Genomic DNA, 20,986 nt, shown 5'->3' with positions numbered 1-20,986 from the left:
CTGAGGACACAGTCCAAATATATACCTCGATATACCGGTATCTGCCCGTAAGTTTCTACCAGTAAGTTTCGCAATCATTGGACCAACAGGTGTGGAGTTACGGCTGTTGTTGTTAGGCCATGGGCATTTGGGGCATTAGCGGTGCCCCCTTTTGGTCAAATTGCACACAATTTAGTATGCATGGTCATTGATGATATCTGAACATGTTCACAAAGTTTTGTGATAATCGGTCATGACGTATGGCCAGTATTTTGTAAGCCCCGCCCTTTGCAAAGATATTTTCGTTGCACCCATGTTTTTCAGCCGATCTTGCTCATTTACAATAGTAGTCAATGGGCCGGATCCGTGAACTCACATTCTGTTTTGTTCTGCTGTTCTGTCTGGACTCCAAGCTGTGCACAATCATTTCAGTGGGTGGAGGTATCCAGTCCTTCAGCCAATCCAGTCAAATCCAAATCCACTCAGAAGAACGGCAAAAACGTATTTTCCGCTGAGAAACTCCGCTGTTGCATACTCCTGTTCTTGTGTAATTGTTGCTATTGAGTCTATTTCTGCAATAACTGCACTTATGGCTGTGTAAACTTGACAAACGTTGACTGCTCGAGATGTAAATAAATTAGTTGAATTGTGTCTGCCCATTGTCAATGTCTAACTTGGTGGCTGGATGGTTGTTCAGGCTGTGTCGGCGGCATGGTGCTGGTTACTGAGGCAGACTGCCTGGCTGGCAGAGTGGAGCTCTGTCCTCCTACCTGCTCACATCTCAGCCTGACCAACAACTGCACTGCAGCATGCATACCGGGTAAGACACAGAGGAGGTGATGGTGTAGTAGTGACTTCCTGTATAATCTCTCGTAGATGTCGGGGGTGGAGGTCATTTTGTTTTGAAGACGCAGGTTCACTTCAGGATCAGCTCCACCAAGATTTGCAATGAAGGATTTGTACTTTTATATCATGATGTATGGGCAATTGTGTAATAGCAAAATTACTTAAAGACCCTCTAAAGTCATCTTTCAAGATCTATATAAAATACCTTACTTTGAATAATAATTTGTGTCTGATGGTTTTTCTGACAAAAAAAGGTTATATCATCTTGTTAAAATCCTTAGGATGACTCCCCCTCCTTCTCACTCATTAAAAAATCCAAAGCAATCAATCTGGGTTATCTAGAACCTAACTAGCCAATCACAGCATACAACACAGGCTTTCAACTAGGGTTGTCAAAAGTATTGAAAGTATCGATAAAAGTCAATACTAAACATTTTAAACAGATACAGTACTCATTTGCAACGGGTACCGATAGTATCGATAAGTATCAATACTAAAACTTTTAAACGGATACAGTACTCATTTGCAACTGTATCAATATCAGCAGTGCTTTCTCTTAATGAAAAATCAAACATACCACTGATTTCTCCCTCTCTGTCATTGGTGGGTATCTTTTGCTTCAACAAGTTCAAAGTATTCTGATAGGCTGATGACTAGAGCAGGGGTAATCTGCTGTGTTATGATAGGCTGATGACTAGAGCAGGTGTAATCTGCTGTGTTATAATAGGCTGATGACTAGATCAGATGTAATCTGCTGTCTCAGGTCAAAGAGTTTAATGAGTTTTATCAGGCCTAGATTATGGAGAATCGTGCATCTGTCCGTCCATCTGTCTTAGTTTATTTTTTATGCCTCTTGATGTGTTGTTGTTGTCACCCCACCGCGTGGTAGCAAAAATGGTATCGAGTATCGATATTTTTCTGGGTATCGGTATCGAAGTAGAAATTCTAGTATCGTGACATCCCCACTTTCAACAAATTCTCACTCCCAACTCGTGACAAAGTGACGACAAGGGTTCCTGACCGATCTGCAGTACATAACGAGTTGGGAGTGAGAATGTGTTGGTGCTTTAACTGCTGAATACTGGATAGTGATTGGCTCCAGTATTCGTGATGTCACGAATCATGCTTGTTGAAAATTGCCTTTTCAATGAGCTCAGAGAAACTTTACACTTTCAGCAGACAAATGTAAAAAGGGCCTTCTAGTCTCAAACTCTGACATCGTTCTGCACAGTGAAGCTCAAACATCCAACTGTAGGAACAAGAAGAAAAGCATATTTTTGATTTTAGGCGGTCTTTAAATAAGAGACACTGGAGACCAAGCTATCTTTTCTGAAGTTTAATGCTTGCAAGTCACGACATCCTGACCCAACAAAATGTGAGCCAGAAATGTGAAGAAACCTTGTTGCACAAGCGTCTATGTGTTATCAGAACTTAGCTGTCAAAGTTAATCCAAGAAATGTACTGTACTATTCACCAACACGAAGAAGAAGGTGTAAGTGAATTTCCAAACTCGCTGACATCAAACAACATAGTTATCTTCTCACCCGCAGTGGAGAGAGAGAACTATATTTCACTTCTCCACGATTCGGAGATTTAGGTCTAAGTGGACACCATTAATTTATAAACAGTGTGGTGGTGGGTCCTTGTATCTAGTAGAATTGGGCGGAAACACCATATTTGTAAAACTAAAAGAATTTGAGCAGAGAGGCTCGTCTTGGTTCATGTCTTTTCTAGGTGAAAGACCCTGCTGTTAAAAGATGTTTAATACTGATAGTTGCTACCACAATTTGTGCTGTAATTACTCTTTTTTATGGACAGTTTTAACTTGACAACAAAAACATTCTAAATTGAGCTCACTTCCTGCTGCAGTGTTTGCTAGTACAATAGGACAGAACTGCTAGGACAGGACTGACAAATTCCGTGAAAAAAAAAATGAGTATAGGACAGATGCTAAATTGTGTTAAAAAAAAATCTAGCTGTGGGAGCCATTTTCCAGTTGTGAGGAGCCACGATGGATGAATGAATCTAAAGGAAACACGAGATTTATTACTAATGCCATTTGCTATTTTGAGATTGTTTCCCAGCTTGAAGTGGAACGCTCGCCCTTATTCATCATTATCCTTTCCCATGAATCCAGACCTGCAGGGGCTCTTTTAGATGCTTGTCCAACTTAAAGTCCCTGGAAACCAAAATCCACAAAAACCTTCTAACTATTAAATGTAGGGTCTTATGTGAGTAATTGTGTGCCTCAGAAAGTAGGTGACATTAGTTTCAACAAAATACCCAAAAATTGCCACTTTTCTACAAGGTCTGGATTTCCACTTCCTCATTGAAGAGAGAGGTGCGCGCTGTGCTAAAATGAATGATCTTATGAGTCATAAGATGTTTTGTCCGTTCTTATAAAAACCTTCTTGCCCCCACAGCGCTCGCTCAGTGTCTGTCTGTCTCCCTCCCGCTCTGTGTGCTGTGTGTCGAGCGCTATCTTGCCTGCGCTCTCTCTCTCTCTCTCTCTCTCTCTCTCTCACTGTCACACACACATGCGCACGCGCGTGCACACACACACACACACACACACACACACAGTAGCGCTGTGCAGTCGCAGCGGCAGTCTCTCTTCCTCTCCGAGCAACGAGCGAACACACACACACACACACACACACACACACACACACACACACACACACACACACTCCATCTCTCTTTCCTTCTCTCTCTCTCTCCTTCTCTCTCTCTCTCCGTTTCCCTCCCTCCCTCTCTCTCTCTCGCTCTCTCTCTCTCTCTCATTACATTTACATTACATTACATTACATTACATAATTTGGCAGACGCTTTTATCCAAAGCGACTTACAATAACACATTTTTGTCAGAAATAGAGCAATCCACTATGTATAGTAACACAGTCTATGATAACTACAACTTCTGAAGGAACAGTGGTACAAGAGAGAAAGAAGTTAGATCAAGAAGGGCCCAGATGGAGCCTGAAAAGGTGTGTCTTTAGTCTTTTCCGAAAGATCGGGAGTGATTCGGCCGTCCTGACCGAAGGTGGAAGCTCATTCCACCATTGAGGTGCCAGGGACGAGAAGAGTCGCGAACGGGATGAGCGACCTCCTCTCTCGGAGGAGACCTGCAGTCTTGCACGCACACACACAGGACACGCCCACACAGTCCGCGGGAGAAAAGAGAGTCTAAAATCTAATTGATTCTCATGGCTTTTGTCATGACTGCCAAATCTAAATTTATATACTTTGCGACATTCATCATCGTTCAAATTTGGCTGGTGGCTTATTAACATAGGTTCCTGTGATGTGATGAACTCAAAATGCGAAATAATAAAAAAATATTTGTGGTTTCCAGGGACTTTAAAACATCCTCAAGGAGAATTGTTAAATGCCAGTGTCACATTGTGCCTAATTAAACAAAGATTTGTTTATTTAGAAAGATACTTCCATCATTGTTTGATGTCTTTGCATTTTCCTTTACTGTATGTCTCACAGCAATTTGCCCCAAAATGAAAAGTCTCCTCTTGCTGTACAAGTTAGAACAGAGAGGAGAGGATGGAGTCAATATGGGCATGCATTACACTACAAAATGGGCTAGTTGTGCTGAATGATGCCATAGAAAAAGATCCCAAATCTGTTAATGATTCATTACTATGAATAACTGTTAACTTATTCAGACCAGAAATATTTCCTTTTGGGTTGGAGAATTTTCATTGGCTCTTAAAAGCCATTAAAAGCCATTGGGGGGAAATAATTTCCCCCAAAGCCTTTGAAGTCAGTCCATATTGTTGTAGGGAGGACAGTAGCTCCTGCAGGCTTATTCACCTGAAACACTACAGACATCAATACATTCTGTCCTTGTCTAGGGTGCCGCTGTCCTGATGGTCTGTACCTTCAGGAGGGGCGATGTGTGAATGCCAGCCGGTGTGTCTGTCACTGGGAAGGCCTGACACTGCAGCCTGGACAGGCGGTCAGCAGGGACCAATGCACAACATGGTGAGACAGATACATGGACATTTTCATTGCTCAATATTTATAAAATGCTGATGATGACAATGTTCGTTTTGTAAGTAAATGGCTCGTAATGTAACTTCAACATTGTTGAATTGTGACATTCATGTTACAAATAATTTTGTTACTTTTTTACTGCGGTGATTGACCAGCTTGTCCGGCCGGGGTCATAAGATGGAAAACTCAGGACACTCACTCACTCACTCACTCAATCATGGAAAATGGCTGTAGCTACACTGATGTAGGGATAGGAAGGTGGTAGAGAGTGGGGATTCGAGGGGTGGGTAGGAATAGTAGCTATGGGGATATGGGTGGTGTTTGGGGGGGGGGTACGCATGCTGAAGCAGGAATTGACGTTCACTTTGGCTCTCTATAACTATGTGAAATCTAAATAACAGTTGCTCTTTTTCTTTTTTGTCCTACCAGTGTGTGCAGAGATGGACAAGTTACCTGTGACACCTCTAACTGTGAGGCAAGCTGTGATTGGTCAGCCTGGTCGTCATGGTCACCATGTGATGTAACCTGTGGTCTGGGTCTACAACAGCGCTACAGGTGAACCTGCTGAACACGAGGCATTTGTATAGCATACTTACTCTTTACTGCACAGAGCGTTCAAATAGTGATCACCCGCCATGAACCAGCCTCATTTCATTTGACAGCAGACGTACATTTTTTGCACACCACTAATAGTGCTGTAATCATACCCCCCCTTCCCACACACACACACACACACACACACACACACACACACACACACACACACACACACGCTCACCATTATACATTCTACTTAACGTTACATGTTGGTTGTATTATGTTTATATAGCCCCAATTTGTTTATATTCTTGTTCATATGAAGCGCTTCCCTGCTGTACAGTGTTTCCCCTAGAAAGATTTTCAGGCCTGGAGGGATTTCGAAATGTACCCCGACCGCAACGGTGGGGGCCCTCGCTGGCGACGCTAAAATTTTAGCTAACCTGTTAGCATCTATGTTCGCAATGGCATGCCAAGTATCATCATACTATAATGGGATGCGATGCGAACAGTTATATTATGGGATGTGCGTTTCCCAGGCAACGACACACGTTGACACGTTTTGGAACACCGCTGCACGCTGGCACAATGCTCCTAAAAGCAAAATGCTTATTGTTTTGAATGATTTGGCATCTTCTATTACTGTCAACACTAGTATTGTTGGATTGTAATAATATGCCATAAAGGTTTATTGAAATTTTGGGGAGAGCAGGGAAAAAAAACATTTTTTTTTTTTTTTCTGGCCTGGCTGGGGCGCCGTTGGCCTGGCGGGCCCGCCAGCCCTGTAGAATGGTAGGGGAAACACTGTCTATTAGTATTTGCTAGTGCAATGACCCCATTTCCCCACAGGTATATCATTGAAGTTCAGTCTTATCTTTAAAATTCAAATGAAATTATTTATTGACTTCTGTTAAGTAAAATAGAATGTTAAGGCTCAGAATGCAAAGATCTATCAAAATGATCTCCCATGATGTACCCCATTTGTCTGTCCATATTGGCTCACAATCAGTCTATTGTGCAAAAAAACCCGATTAAACAAAAAACGAACAAAAAAAGGCTGCTGTTAAAAGATTTGTGGATGGATTATTATTTTTTTTTATTTTTTTATTTTTTTACCTACCATGATTGTAATGTCTAGTGCAAGATTTGCAGAAGGTTGAGGAGCCAACTCAGGTCTTTGGTCTTCTGATAACTGTCTGCAGGTCCCCAGTCAACCCAGCAGGGTCAGTCAGAGTACAGCCCTGTCCAGGGGACTCTGCTGAGGCCCGTCAATGCTTCAGCCCCTGCCTCCCTGGTATACCAGCTGACACACCATCACACAGCAGTAACAATCATGCTGACATGTTATGTTTTGTTGTTTTGTTACCCTTTACCTTTTTGTGATACTTAATTCAATGTATTGTGTCATATTCTCCTCAATATGCTATGCTATTGCTTTTATATATTTAAAGCCCCTACATGGAACTTTTAACTGCTTATGAAACGTCTCCATTTAATACTGATGCCTCTATTACCTAGATCAGCAAATGAGACCATCAGCGAAAAGATTGACTATTTCTGTATAGTTATTCTAAATGTCTGTGCGCGGGTTGTGGCAGCGAGACAGCGGGAGGAGGCTCGGTGTTCAGGAAATGCAGTATTCATTCCGGGAAAACACTACAGCTTTTGTCCAGAGGGGCCGCTAACACAAAACGAAAGTTCCATGTAGCTGCTTTAATGGAGCAGTGAAGCCTTTCTCACAGAGCTTTGAATCCCATGTGATGACTTTCCCTCCCCATGTTTTGCATACAGTCGCACCAGATGGAGTTTGGAGCAAATGGACCGCCTGGTCTGAGTGCAGTAAGACCTGTTTCCACCATGTCGACGACGTGGGGTTCAGACGACGATTCCGCAGCTGCAACCACACACACACACCCTCCACACACGCGCACGCTCCCTTCAACCACAACCACATGTACTACAATGACACACACTCTGCCTGCGACGGAGACCGCGAGGAGCAAGAGCCTTGTAATACCATACACTGTCCAGGTATGACAGATTTATGTAGACAGACAGAGAGACAGATAGACACACACACACACACACACACACACACACACACACACACACACACACACACACACACACACACACACACACACACAATTCAATTTCACAAAACAAATCAATTTCTCTGTGTAAAAATACTATAAAACTGATGTAGCTGTATACTTGCAGTGAATGGCGGCTGGTCAGCATGGTCGCCGTGGTCCCAGTGTTCATCGGAGTGTGACTCTGGTGTGCAAACGAGAGAGCGATTCTGTAGTTCACCCTCCCCGCTGCATGGGGGCAGCAGCTGCCCGGGGCCACACATACAGACAAGAGATTGCAACTCCCATCCCTGCTCAGGTACTGCAGTAAACCAGTGCTTACTGATCACACATGCTTTTGGAGGAACCGTTTTTTGTACCAGGCTTTAAACATGCTTATTTCTGCTGTAAAGTTGTGCATTTTAACATGGGGCTTTATGGGGATTGACTCACTTTTGGAGCTAGCCTCAAGTGGCCACTTGAGGAACTGCAGTTTTTGGCATTTCCGCATTGTAACACACACATGTACATATCTGAATGAGATTGGGTTCTATGGGTAGGGTTAGGGTTAGGCACCTTGAGTTGCACGCACTTTCCGACAGAAAGGTGTCTTTCCCTATGAAAATGTTTAAAGTCCCTGGAAACCAAAATCCACAAAAACCTTCTAACTACCGTATGTTATTTAGGGTCTCATGTGAGTAATTGGGTGCTTCAGAAAGTAGGAGACATTAGTTTCAACCCAAACCCCCAAAATCGCTTTAAATAATAAAGGGCTGGATTTCCACTTCCGCATTGAAGAGAGCAGTGCCAGACGTGCTCAAATGAAAAATCTTATCACGTCATAAGCTCGGTCTGTTCTATAAAACCTTTGTACACGCGCGCAACCCGCTCATTCTGCCTCCTTCTCTCTTACAGAGTTCTAGTGGTCCCACACCTTTTTGCAGCTAACTAACTACGCATTGCGTCAACACAAAGGCTCTTTTAACACTAGGGCCGCCGCGTTTGTAACACCCCCTATATTTCAGATTTCAGATTTCAGATTTCTTTTATTCACACACTTGAAAAAATATATAACTTGAAAAATGAAGGAAGCCAGAGTGTGCAAATGGGAACCCCGAGGAAGCTTTCTGAGCTTTTGGTGGGGACCCAAAAGAAACATAATTTCTGACATTAAATAAACAATTGTCATACAATATAGAACAGACAAAACAAACAAAACAAAATAGGACAGGGTACTGGCCTAATACCCCCACAACGTATAATACAGGACATAGGACAGACAAGACAATTCCCAGTCAATTTCAATTCAGATATGTGGCTAATAGTTGATTCTTCAATATTTTTTTAAAAGAGGAGACAGAGTGTGACATTTTTATAGTTTCATCGAGCTCGTTCCAGATCTGCGGGCCCCTACACGCAACACTAAGATTAGTGAAATGCAGTTTCCTGGTTTTACCACGAATAAGATGTTTCGTCCTAGTGTCGTGTGCGTGCAGAGGCACACAGATTGGAACGAGCTCACATAGGCGGCGGTTTAAATTGTATGTAACCTGATACATCAAACAGGCGTTCTGGAAGTAATTATATTCAGTAAGGCGTAGGAGATTATAATGATAAAATAAAGGAGCAGTTGGTGAATTTAAATCAGCCCATGATAGTGCTCTGATTATTTTTTTCTGAAGCGTCTGAAGCTGTTTCAAATGTGTGGGGTAAGTGTTGCACCATATAACATTGCAATAATTCAAGTGAGGCTCAAAGAGTGTTTTATATAAAGTCAGAAGGGCAGAAAGAGGAAGAAAATGTCGTAGTTTAAAGAATAGACCAACATATTTGCTCAGTTTTTTACATAAAGCATCTATGTGGCTCTTGAAATTTAAAAGCTCGTCTATTAATGACCCCCAGGAATTTAGTGTAACTGACTTTTTCGATGGCCCGACCATTGATTTGGGGCCGGACAAGTTCAGCTTTGTTATCATTTTTCTTTGAGCGGAATAAAATATAGTTTGTTTTGGTAATGTTAAGAGAAAGTTTGTTACAGATGAACCAGGTGGCAACTTTTGATAGCTCTTCATTTAGGATTTGGTCTAGCTCAGTTGGGTTTTTGTGGGAAATGAATAGATTGGTGTCATCGGCAAATATTATTTTATGCAAAACTTCAGAGGAGTTGACAAAATCATTAATATATAAAATAAAAAGAAGTGGACCCAAAATGGAACCCTGGGGGACCCCATAGTTGATGGTTTTGAGGGAAGATGAGACATTGTTTATGGAGACATATTGCTGTCTGCAGTTCATGTAACTTTTAAACCAGCTAAGTGCTAGCCCTCTGATGCCATAATGCTGAAGTTTATAAATTAAAATATCAAAATCAATGGTATCAAAAGCTTTAGACAGATCTAGAAAGACACCCACTCCACAATCACCTCTGTCACGGGCATCATTAACTTTTTCAATCAGATCAAGAATGGCCATGCAAGTGGTACTCTTCTTCCTGAAGCCATACTGAGCAGGCACGATGATGTTCGTTATTTCCAGGTATGAGGCTAGTCTGTTGTAAATAATTCTTTCCAAGATCTTAGAGAGTGTGGGGAGGATGGATATGGGTCGGTAATTGCCTAGATTGTTTTTGTCACCGGTTTTAAAAATTGGAATGATTTTTGCTATTTTTGCTACGGTTCCGGAGTGAATTGAGAGGTTGATACAATATGATAGAGGTTCGGCAATGACATTGGCTATAGTTTTTAGAATACGGCTGGAAATTTCATCAGCACCAGATGAGTTTGAGCTTTTCATATGCATGATGATTTTGAGGACTTCGTGCCTGTCAGTTGGCTCCAGGAAGAACGAGTTAATGAAGTTGCCAGATAGAAATTGCTTAAAAGATGCACCTATTGGTTTGTTTATGTTTTTGGCTAGGTTCTCTCCAATGGAAACGAAATAATCATTGAAGCTATCTGATAGACCGGCATTGCGAGTGGTGTGTGAATGTATTTGTGTACTGTCAGGGTCAGGGAGCACAGTGTGCTTCTGTCCCCTGTTCAGGACATCATTCAATACCTGCCACGACTTTTTAGAATCACCTTGCAAGCCTAGAATAAGTTCTGTGTAATAGTCTTTTTTAGTTTTCTGTCAGGGTTGGTGTCGGAAGACATGTGGATCTATTCGCGGGTAGTTGATGGCCGAGGCAAACTTGGTAAGTCTTGAGAAGTAGGGAGGTTGTGGAACTTGATAGCTAGGTCTGCACTTGTTCGAGGTTGGGAACGGTTGCAGAGATTGACGTGATCTAAGTTTAGCTTATGAATCACTCGAGAGGGCCTGCCGGAACGGGCCTTTATAGATCCGAACATGACATCACCTGTGCTATGACATCACTACCGTTTGCGACATCATCAGAGATCGATGACATCATAGTAGGAATGACGACATCAAAGTAGGAATGATGACGTCATCCTAACAGTACCCTCCCCTCAACGGACGCCACCTGGCGTCCAATGAGGCCATCAGGGATGGCATATGGAGAACAGAAAATCCTAAGGTTCTGGTGGAGGGGCTCCTCAGCAGGAGGTCAGACGCAGGTGGCCAGACCCCCAAAGGGGGGACCAGACAGTGGAGGTGCTCTTCAGCAGGTGGTTAGATGCAGGTGGTTAGACCCCAAAGGGGGTGTAGGAGAGTGAGGTGCTCTTCAGCAGGTGGTTAGATGCAGGTGGTCAGACCCCAAAGGGGGTGTAGGACAGTGGAGGTGCTCCTCCCTAATACTGGATATCGAAGCCATAGATAGACCGATACGTAGACAGAACTTCTACCGGCTCCGGTGGATCCTCTGGAGCCGGCCATCCCCCGGGGCACGATCCAAACATGGGAGGCTGGAGACCATCAAAAGGGTCAAATGCCGCCGTCTCCGAAGGCAGAGCCACAGGGGGATCTGACTCAGCGAGGCCTGCCCTCCCGACCTGTAGTTTGGGGAGGACACCCACCGTCTCCTCCTTTAAACGCCTCTTCTTTGCTCTTGCTCTTGACCGAGGGCTGACGACACTACGGGGACCTCCCAGCGTCAAGCTGGGACCTACGTGTGGGTCAAGAACTGGAATTGGCTGCTGCTGAGGTACGGGTTCAGACTCGGTGAGGGGAAGGTCCACAGGTTGTGCCTCAGGGCCAGCAGACTCGGGGGCCCCCTGCGGGGGGACAGAGCTGATCTGCAGGCAGTGATTGAACTTCCCAATGAGACGATCGACAGTCCTCTCCAACTCCTTAACCCTCTTGGAGACACACTGCCACTCCTGGGTCCTGCAGGGAACGCTGCCCAACCGTACAGATTTCGGGGCTGGACACGTAGAGTCTTGATCCACTGAGAGTACCACGGGCCGGCGAGCGGTGGGACCACTTACTGGACGCCGGGAGCAGGAGGAGAGGTAATGCCCGGCTCGACCACAGTACAGGCAGCTCCGGGTGTCCAAACGGCGCTGCCTCTCCTCTGGTGTGATGCGAACCCTGCCGGTCAGATCACGGTACAGATGGCTGCTGGGACTCAAATGTGGCTGCCTTTGCTTTGGGATGACACTAACTCCCCCCCAGAGTATGTGCTTAGGAGCTGGTGGCGGCCGAGAAGCAGGGCAAGTAGCAACGGCTGCGGTAGGTGGGGGGGCAGCGGGTCTGGAAACCTCCGGAACGACAGTGCGCTCGGAAGCTGGGGCAGGAGGAGCGGAGGGCTGCGGAATGACACCCTGGGGGGCTAGCCCGTCGAGACGATCTAGCCTGCTCGCCAGGAGGGCGAGCTGATCCTGGGCAGTGGAAGCTATATTCTGGATTGTGCTAACCAGGAGGGCGTACTGATTATCGGCCTTGGAAGAGGCACGAGCCTGGGCTGCTTCTTGCTGGGCAACCAGCCCAAGTAGAATAGAGGCCTGGTCTCGCTGAAATGCCTGCAAGTCTCCGAACGTGATAGGGTGAGTGGAGATATCAGGGAGAGTGGAGATATCCAGCTGACCGCCTGGTGGGTCAGCTGAAGCGGCCGGCCGGGTAACTGGCTTCTCGGGAGCTTCCCTCTTGATTGGGGGGAATATACCCGCTAAATCCATTTCAGAGTGATTCATACTGTCAGGGTTGGTGTCGGAAGACATGTGGATCTATTCGCGGGTAGTTGATGGCCGAGGCAAACTTGGTAAGTCTTGAGAAGTAGGGAGGTTGTGGAACTTGATAGCTAGGTCTGCACTTGTTCGAGGTTGGGAACGGTTGCAGAGATTGACGTGATCTAAGTTTAGCTTATGAATCACTCGAGAGGGCCTGCCGGAATGGGCCTTTATAGATCCGAACATGACATCACCTGTGCTATGACATCACTACCGTTTGCGACATCATCAGAGATCGATGACATCATAGTAGGAATGACGACATCAAAGTAGGAATGATGACGTCATCCTAACATTTTCCTTATAATATGAGTAAGCTTATTTCTATATAATGTGTATGTATTTTTATTTATGCTACTAGGATTTTTAATATAATATTTATAGAGATTATTCTTATGCTTAATAGATTTTAGGATGCCCTTAGTGAGCCAAGGATTAGTTGTTGCCAAGCGGCGCATGATAGTTTTTTCCGGAATAGTGGTTCGTATTGCATTGGTGATTTTCGTGGTCAAGTTATTGAATGCAGTGTCGGTGTTGTTGCAGGTATAAATGTTATTCCATGCTTCTGCTTTCAAACTGTCATTGAGGCGCTGGAGGGTCTCCTCATTTATTACTTTTGATTTTGAATTGGTATGGGGGTGGAGGCCCGCCAGCAGAAACAATGGACAGTATTACCGGAAAGTGGTCAGAGATGTCAGAAAGTACCACACCAGATGCTAATTTGGAGTTATTGATGTTAGTGATGACATTGTCTATGATGGTCTTTGTGGAGTCAGTGACTCTGGTATAGGTGTTGATAGTGGGAGAGAAAGAGAAAGAATGTAGGGAATTTAAGAAAACATTTTTTGCAAAGTCATCTTTAGATAAATCGATATTAAAATCTCCAAGCAGCACACAGTTCTTATTTTTAGCATTTATAAGAAACAGCGTTTCTTCTAGTTGGGATTTAAATGTGTCGAGGTCTGCGTCGGGAGGGCGATATAACACACCCACCACAAGATTCTTGCCTTGTAGCGGCCAGCCCGACCGCTGTGTAAAATGCATATTTACAGTAGGCCTAATTCATAGCTTTCAAGGGGCGTTACGTGCTGCCGGGAATGCCCACCTGGCGGTCAAAAAAACAACTTGTTCATTCCGTTGCCTGCGAGTCAGTCGACTCACGCTGTTTGGCTTTTTTTTCTACCATCAAAGTACACACGTCTTTGCTCTTTGAGGCCAACATTTCATCAAAGGTAAGCTCAAGTAACGTTACAATAATGATTAATACCCCGTTAACGTTACTTGAGCTTACCTTTGATGAAATGTTGGCCGCAAAGAGCAAAGACGTGTGTACTTTGATGGTAGAAAAAAAAGCTATTTGCATTTCCCCTGCCCAGCGACTGAACCACTCGCACAAATCCACAACCTCCTCCTTTCTTTCTCCAACGGGATTCTGTGAAAGCACAAGCCAGGCGTGTCTCCTCGTCGGTTTAGTGCAACCGATAGCACAACAGGTAGGCTATCGGCACTTTGGCTGAACAAACACTACACAGCGTGAGAAACTAGTCGACACGGCTGGCAAGTTGTTTTTTTGACCGCCAGGTGGGCGTTCCCGGCAGCACGTAACGCCCCTTGAAAGCTATAATGACGCCCCCAATCGTCACTCTGACGAGAAGGAGCGCACCTAAAATGTCCGCCCCCAATCATTGCTCTCTGATGAGAAGCGGGCACCTTTCTCTTCTGAAAGTGACGACTAGGGGGTGTGGGAATAATGTCAGACACTTGACAACTTCGGAGTGAAAATGTGTTGCAACGACAGAGAAAGAAAAGGACGAGAGAGAGGGGAAAGAGCTAAGTTAGGTTCCGTGCGCTGCAGGCAAAGGAGGAGAGAGAGAGAGGGATCGGCTCCGTGCAGGCAGCAGAGTGAGGGAGAGAGAGAGAGAGAGGGATCTGCTCCGTGCGGAGAAAGGGGGAGGGATATCGGCTCCGTGCCAGCGGAGAGAGGGAGAGAACGAGAGGGAGGCTCCGTGCAGACAGAGAGAGGGAGAGAACAAGATTCTTGAGGGGGGCTGTGTCCTCTTCATCTGGATTACATGTGGGCTCTGGTGGCTCAAACATGTAAGGTTGGACAACACCGATTGAGCTTGCCGCATCCATTACTTGCAGTAGTTACTCTCTGGCCCCCACCACCCCCTCACCCCCTCCCCTCCTCCTCTCGCGGCTTGAGTATTGTGGACACGCCCACACCATCCGCAGCAGATGTAGGGTGAGAAATTCTAATGGATTCTCATGACCTTTCTCTTGACTGTCAAACCTAAATTTATATACTTTGCGACGTTCATCATCATTCAAATTTGGCTGGTGGCTTATTAACATAGGTTCCTGTGGTGTGATGAACTCAAAATGCTTAATTTTGATTAATTATTTTTGGCTTCCAGGGACTTTAAGCTTTTTCTTTAATCAACTCTAAATCTAACTCTAATAAAAGTTCTAATAACATTTTTATTATATTGAAAATGTATTTTAGATTTAGAATGTAAATTTACTATAAAATATAATACATTTTAATGTAATGTAATTTCACATAACATCAACATTTATTCTTGGCCCATGGCCCTCCATCCAGATACATTTTTGGCCCTTCATTAGGAAAGAATTGGGGCACCTCTCCTATAAAGCATCACAAACTGGCCAGGTAACATAAGCGTGCTGTATATGGTTTACTGACGTCGCCTTATATTCGATGATGTGTTATTGTGTTTACTTACATTTGCACTCTTCTCCTCACAGGTGTGTGTCCGGAGGGCATGGTGTACATGACTGCAGATGAGTGTGAGGCTCAGGGCGGGGCGTGTCCCCGGGCGTGTTTGGACATGACCTCCACAGAGGTGCAGTGTGCCACGGCGTGTTACGATGGCTGCTACTGCGCCCTGGGCTTCTATCTGCTCAATGGAAGCTGTGTGTCCTTGGCACAATGCCCATGTTACCACCAGGGGGAGCTATACCCAGCTGGTGCCACACTGCCTGTGGACGCCTGCAATGACTGGTACAGTCTGCCTATTTCCAAAAAGACGACTAATACTTAAACTTTCTTATCACTGGGCTTGTACGATATTCTGAATATAAGGAGTTGTATTCTAATGTGAAATATCCACCATTATTACAAAATGCTTGCAGGTATATCCTGGTCAGTAAGTAAATTACTATCCAGGATATACTGAAGGTTAAATAAATAAAATAAAACATCCAGGGCTACTATGACTTCATGCAAAATCATCCCCTAAAAACGCAAATCTTCATCACAAATGCTCACTCAATTTGCATCTGTTGTTGCATTGTGTTTCTCAAACAGTACCTGCACTAATGGAGAAATGGAGTGTGGGGCCGCTCCTTGTCTTGGTGAGTGGCTTTACTTTGCTATTAATTGTGTCTCCTTTTGACCAGTAGGCCATTTTGGAATGTGCATTTATAATCTTCTCTCTCTCTCTCCCGCTCCCTCTCCCCCTCTCTCTCTCTCTCCTTTTCTCTCTGGCTTTGTCGTGTGTGTGTGTGTGTGTGTGTGTGTGTGTGTGTGTGTGTGTTTGTTTGTGCATCTTTCCCAGTGGATTGTGGTTGGAGCAGCTGGACCCAGTGGAGCGCCTGCAGTCGCACATGTGACGTTGGTGTGAGGAGGAGGTATCGGTCGGGGACCAATCCTCCTCCAGTGTTCGGGGGTCGGCCCTGCAAAGGAGACAGGGTGGGGATGGATACATGCAGCATCGAACCCTGCTATGGTGAGGAGATCCGCTTGGTCATATTGTTTGATAATGTTATGTGGAAAACACTCATCTAGTATGGTTAGACAAAACTAATCAGGCTTACTCGCAGCTTTAAATCAGAAAAGAAGTACGTATGTTAACCCAGGTGTGATGTGTCCTAGGTGTGAAGGAGCCGTGGGGTGCGTGGTCAGAGTGTTCTGTGACGTGTGGAGGAGGTTACCGGAACCGAACCCGTGGGCCGGTCCGAACCCACGGCACTGCTCAGCAGTTCAGCGCCTGTAACCTGCAGCCCTGTGGTACGGTAACACACACATCACAATCCTAATGCCATTGTCTGACCGTGGAATGGGTCGCACCGGGTTTGGATACACACAACAACATTTCTCAGGACATTTCTGGAATATCAAAGAATATTGAGAGGTGTATTCCAGTGAAGGCCATCAAATTTGATAAATACTCTGGGGAAGTCAGGGAATATCAGAGCCCAGAATGTATTTTACAACGTGTTTACAACACATTTACTCCATTACATGGTAGTTTTGATCCAGAAAGCAAAAGCAAGGTATACAAATTTTAGGTCATGAAAGTGCTCTAATTTAGTTATATAAAGTCATGTAAAATTCATTGAATTTTATTTAATTAATTTAATTAATTAAAATTTAATTAATTTAATTAATTTCAATTTAATTAATGAATTGCCCATAGTAGGGACCTTGATTCCCCTCCAGCACCAATTAAGCCATTTCAAATTACGGTAGTTTAGAATATATCAGTAGGTAACTCGAACATGTCTGTGTATTCTAATCCAATACAATATGGGTTTTTGAAGGCTGATCCAGATATCTTTGAACTGATATGGGGGAATCCAGGAGAAGCCTCTGTCATACTATCAGTGATGGGTGACTAATACCCAATTTCAAATGTGGGATTTTATAAGATTTCTCATTGTACATTTATTTTTATGCCTCTGCCAGCGATAGCCGTGCCCGGAGGCATTATGTTTTCGCGTTGTCCGTCCATTACGTAGTCCGTATGTACAGGGCCGCGGGAAGTACGGCTGCTGCATTTTTTTTTTTATAATTAAAAATATTTTGTAGTGCACTATGTTCCTTTCTTGTTTGGGAATGTTTCGGGAAATGATTGCATTATTGATATACTGAAAATGTAGCCTATTTAAATAGAATTATCAACAATAACAATCAAGGAAGTTACATGCTTGTAGGCTAGAGAAGAAGAAGAAGCGCATGCTTCTGTTGTGTTGAACCAACCAACAACCAATACGAATTGTTTAATCTGGCAATAAAGAAATGTGAACTTGACATGCTATTTTAATATCCTACTCAAAAATGCACCTCCCACTATACAGCAAAGAGAGGAGTCAATGTTTCTTGATATAATCATTGCCATTCACATCAGAATAATTAGTCTAGTCATTAAGTTTTGCTGATAATATTTCTATCATCTTAAGTCTGTGTCATGTTAACTGGTGTATTCAGAGCAAATAGGGAGATCTAGAGCATTATCATCATGCTATATATCTCCCTCTTTGCTCTGAATGAGTGAGAAAAGGAGAAAATACTGAATAATTACATCACAACAGTATCCTAATGTTAATTTAAAATGAGATAGTCCTCTAAATATGGCAAAAGAGTCGAGAGTCCCTTCCTCCCAGCACCCCCTGCTTAAAGTGACTTCCAGCGGCCCTGCATATGTACGTACTTTACGTCCGTCCGTCTGTCCATCTGATGTTCATTAATGCGATATCTCAGGAACACCTTGATGGAATTTCTTCAAATTTGGCTCAAACGTCCAGTGGCACTCAAGGATGAACTGATTAGATTTTGGTGGTCAAAGTTCAAGGTCACTGTGTGACCGCACGACTACCCATTTCATGCTCGTTTATGTGATATCTGAGGAACTGTCTCACAGAACGCCTTGAGGAAATTTCTTCAAATTTGGCTCAAACATCCACTTGAAGGAAGGTGGCGGGGCTAGGTAAAATGGGCCATAGCTAGGGATAGGAAGGTTGTAGAGTCAGGATTCGACGGGTGGGTTGGGGGAGTGGCTAGGGGAGTGTGGGTCGTGGGAGGGGGCGTGGTGAGGGAAGCGACCGGGGCTAGGGAAAATAGGTCATAGCTAGGGATAGGAAGGTCATAGAGAGTCAGGACTCAATACAAGGGGTGGGTTGGGGGAATGGCTAGGGGATGTACGTGGTGGGAGGGTGGCGTGATCCGTAAGGGGCGGGGCTAGAGAATATGGGCCATAGGGTAGGGGTAGGACCATTTTCGATGTTGAAAATGATTGGCTGTGTTGTTGACGTACCCCCAAACATTGCCTAAAGTGCCTTAAGGCTGAATGTCCACAACACTGCGCTGTGGGCTTCAAGGTATTGTGTTTGTATGAGTATGGACAGACATGGATGTAGACTGCGACTTGTTGGTGGAGGCATACAACTGTGAGGCGGTATTTCTAGTTTATTTTCTATCAATGCTTGATGCTTGAAAAAGGTTAGGGGGGTGTCAAGAGGCCTGGGTATTGTTGATCATTTTCCTATTTTTCCTTATGACATGAATCAATACAAGAAAATACAACAAAAGTACCTAATATAATGGAATATTTTGATAGTTGGTGGAAATAATTGCAAGTGTTGTGTGGAATCTAAGGCATAAACTATTTCCATAGATTATATTTCCACAGCTTTCAATGCATCTCCTTTTGGGACAATCTCTCCCAAATCTTACCAGAAAACAATATTCAAATTTGGGATAACCCAAGATATTATAAAGTCCGAAACAAAAAATCAGAAACAAACATAAATTGTTTAAAAATATGTTTTGGAGGAGGAGCAGCTCTAAAAGAAGCTCTCTTCCATGTTTGGTGAAGATATCTGGCAATTAATGAAAAGGCGTGACTTTGCCCCTAAAAAGTCTCCAGCATAGTGACCTCCTTGTCAATACATTTGTATGCTTTACTCTTGTGGTTTTATATTTGATTGTTTCTTTTTGGGTATGTCCTCTGGGGTGTATTTTAGTGACTTTCTTTAGTGACTTTCTTGTCAATACATTTGTATGTATAGCTTTACTCTTGTGGTTTTATATTTGATTATGTTTCTTTTTGCGTATGTCCTTTGGGTTGTATTTTGGTGTAGAAGTCGCCTGTGGACAGGTGTTGAAAATTAGCGTTCCACTATAAACACTAAACACTGTGTATCTGGTTGTTGTGCATACATGTATGTTACATCTCCAATGCTCTGTGATATCCATATCAAATAAACCTAACCTAACCTAACCTAACCTAACCTAACCTAACCTAACCTAACCTAACCTAACCTAACCTAACCTAACCTAACCTAACCTAACCTTTTAATTCCCACTCTGTTCCACTTCAACCAATTTAAGCAATAGGTACCAGCAGAGGTACCAGGAAGCATTCAGGAATCAATCAAACATGTAATATGAGAACTCGGGAATACCACCATTCCGATGCTTGCTTGGCCCTGTGTGCTGTCAATGTAATGTAATGTAATGTAATGTATCAGGTGACGGCAGGGTGTGCCCGCCAGGCCAGGAGTGGAAGCAATGTGTGAGGGGAGCAGTGTCATGTACAGACCTCACTATGGACCTCAGCAGGAACTGTACCCCAGGCTGCCAGTGTCCAGATGGGACTGTCCAGCAGGTGGGTGGGGCTGCTCCACACACACGCACGCACGCGCACGCACGTGCACGCACACACGCACGCACACACACACACACACACACACACACACACACACACACACACGCACACGCACGTATGCACGCACACACACATACACACACACACACACACACACACACACACACACACACACACACACACACACACACACACAGTGTCATGTACAGACCTCACTATAGACCTCAGCAGGAACTGTACTGTATGTACACACGCCCACACGCGCACGCACACACAGACACACACCACACCACACGGGACTGTCCAGCAGGTGGATGGGGCTGCCACACGCACACACGCATGCACAGATGCAGTTTCATGTACAGACCTCACCTCACTATGGACCTGAGACACACACAACCACACACACCCTCACCATTCATGTTAACTGTCCATATTCCTAGGATGGTGTGTGTGTGCGGGAATTGGACTGTCGCTGTGATGTGGATGGGGAGCAATACAAGCCAGGAGACATCGTCCCCAGAGACTGCAACAACTGGTAATTCAATGTACCTTTAAGACCACACTACAATGCTGCGTTATACAGAGCAAAATAACATGCAGTGGTTCTCAAGGCCCAGCGTCATTGAGGGGTTCCAAGTGGTCCCCTGCAAAAAGGGGAATAATTTATTTTCACTATAATACCATTCATACACATAACAGAATGTATGTATGACTATTTTGTTCATGGGTTTCATACACTTTCTGTAATAAAGGCCCCTACTCTCTGGAACAACCTCCCTGAGGAAATCAGACTGGCAAGCTCCTTATCCTCTTTTAGATCCCTGCTGAAGACATAGGGCACTATCGTTGCATCGGCCTATGAACTGCGCCCAACGCCAGATGCAGCCCAGAGTAGTGGGCGTGGACCAGCGCACTCGATATTTTGGTATCGGCGCTACACGCAGCCTTAAGCATTACAACCACGCCTTTTAAGCGTAAAATTATGCACTATCTGCTCATTGGG

The 20,986-nt window shown here is 44.3% G+C and overlaps 1 protein-coding gene across 1 annotated transcript in view; it reads left to right on the top strand.

Annotated features, from left to right (window-relative positions):
- sspo (SCO-spondin) overlaps positions 1-20,986 on the top strand; it is a gene marked incomplete at both ends in the record, with an annotated part of 269,200 nt that overhangs the window by 87,038 nt on the left and 161,176 nt on the right. The window contains 12 exons of the mRNA XM_083632012.1: positions 677-799; positions 4,692-4,821; positions 5,263-5,388; positions 6,573-6,664; positions 7,162-7,401; positions 7,591-7,761; positions 15,338-15,593; positions 15,900-15,946; positions 16,150-16,320; positions 16,467-16,601; positions 19,844-19,980; positions 20,424-20,518. Of these exons, the coding sequence (XP_083488138.1) occupies positions 677-799; positions 4,692-4,821; positions 5,263-5,388; positions 6,573-6,664; positions 7,162-7,401; positions 7,591-7,761; positions 15,338-15,593; positions 15,900-15,946; positions 16,150-16,320; positions 16,467-16,601; positions 19,844-19,980; positions 20,424-20,518 (1,723 nt within the window). The remainder of the gene's footprint in view (positions 1-676; positions 800-4,691; positions 4,822-5,262; positions 5,389-6,572; positions 6,665-7,161; positions 7,402-7,590; positions 7,762-15,337; positions 15,594-15,899; positions 15,947-16,149; positions 16,321-16,466; positions 16,602-19,843; positions 19,981-20,423; positions 20,519-20,986) is intronic.

Source organism: Poromitra crassiceps (assembly GCF_964638095.1).
Source record: "Poromitra crassiceps genome assembly, chromosome: 2".
In the NCBI taxonomy this organism is placed as follows: Eukaryota; Metazoa; Chordata; class Actinopteri; order Beryciformes; family Melamphaidae; genus Poromitra; species Poromitra crassiceps.
Note: the sequence above shows the minus strand (reverse complement) of the source record. Positions and strands in the feature narration are given on the sequence as shown.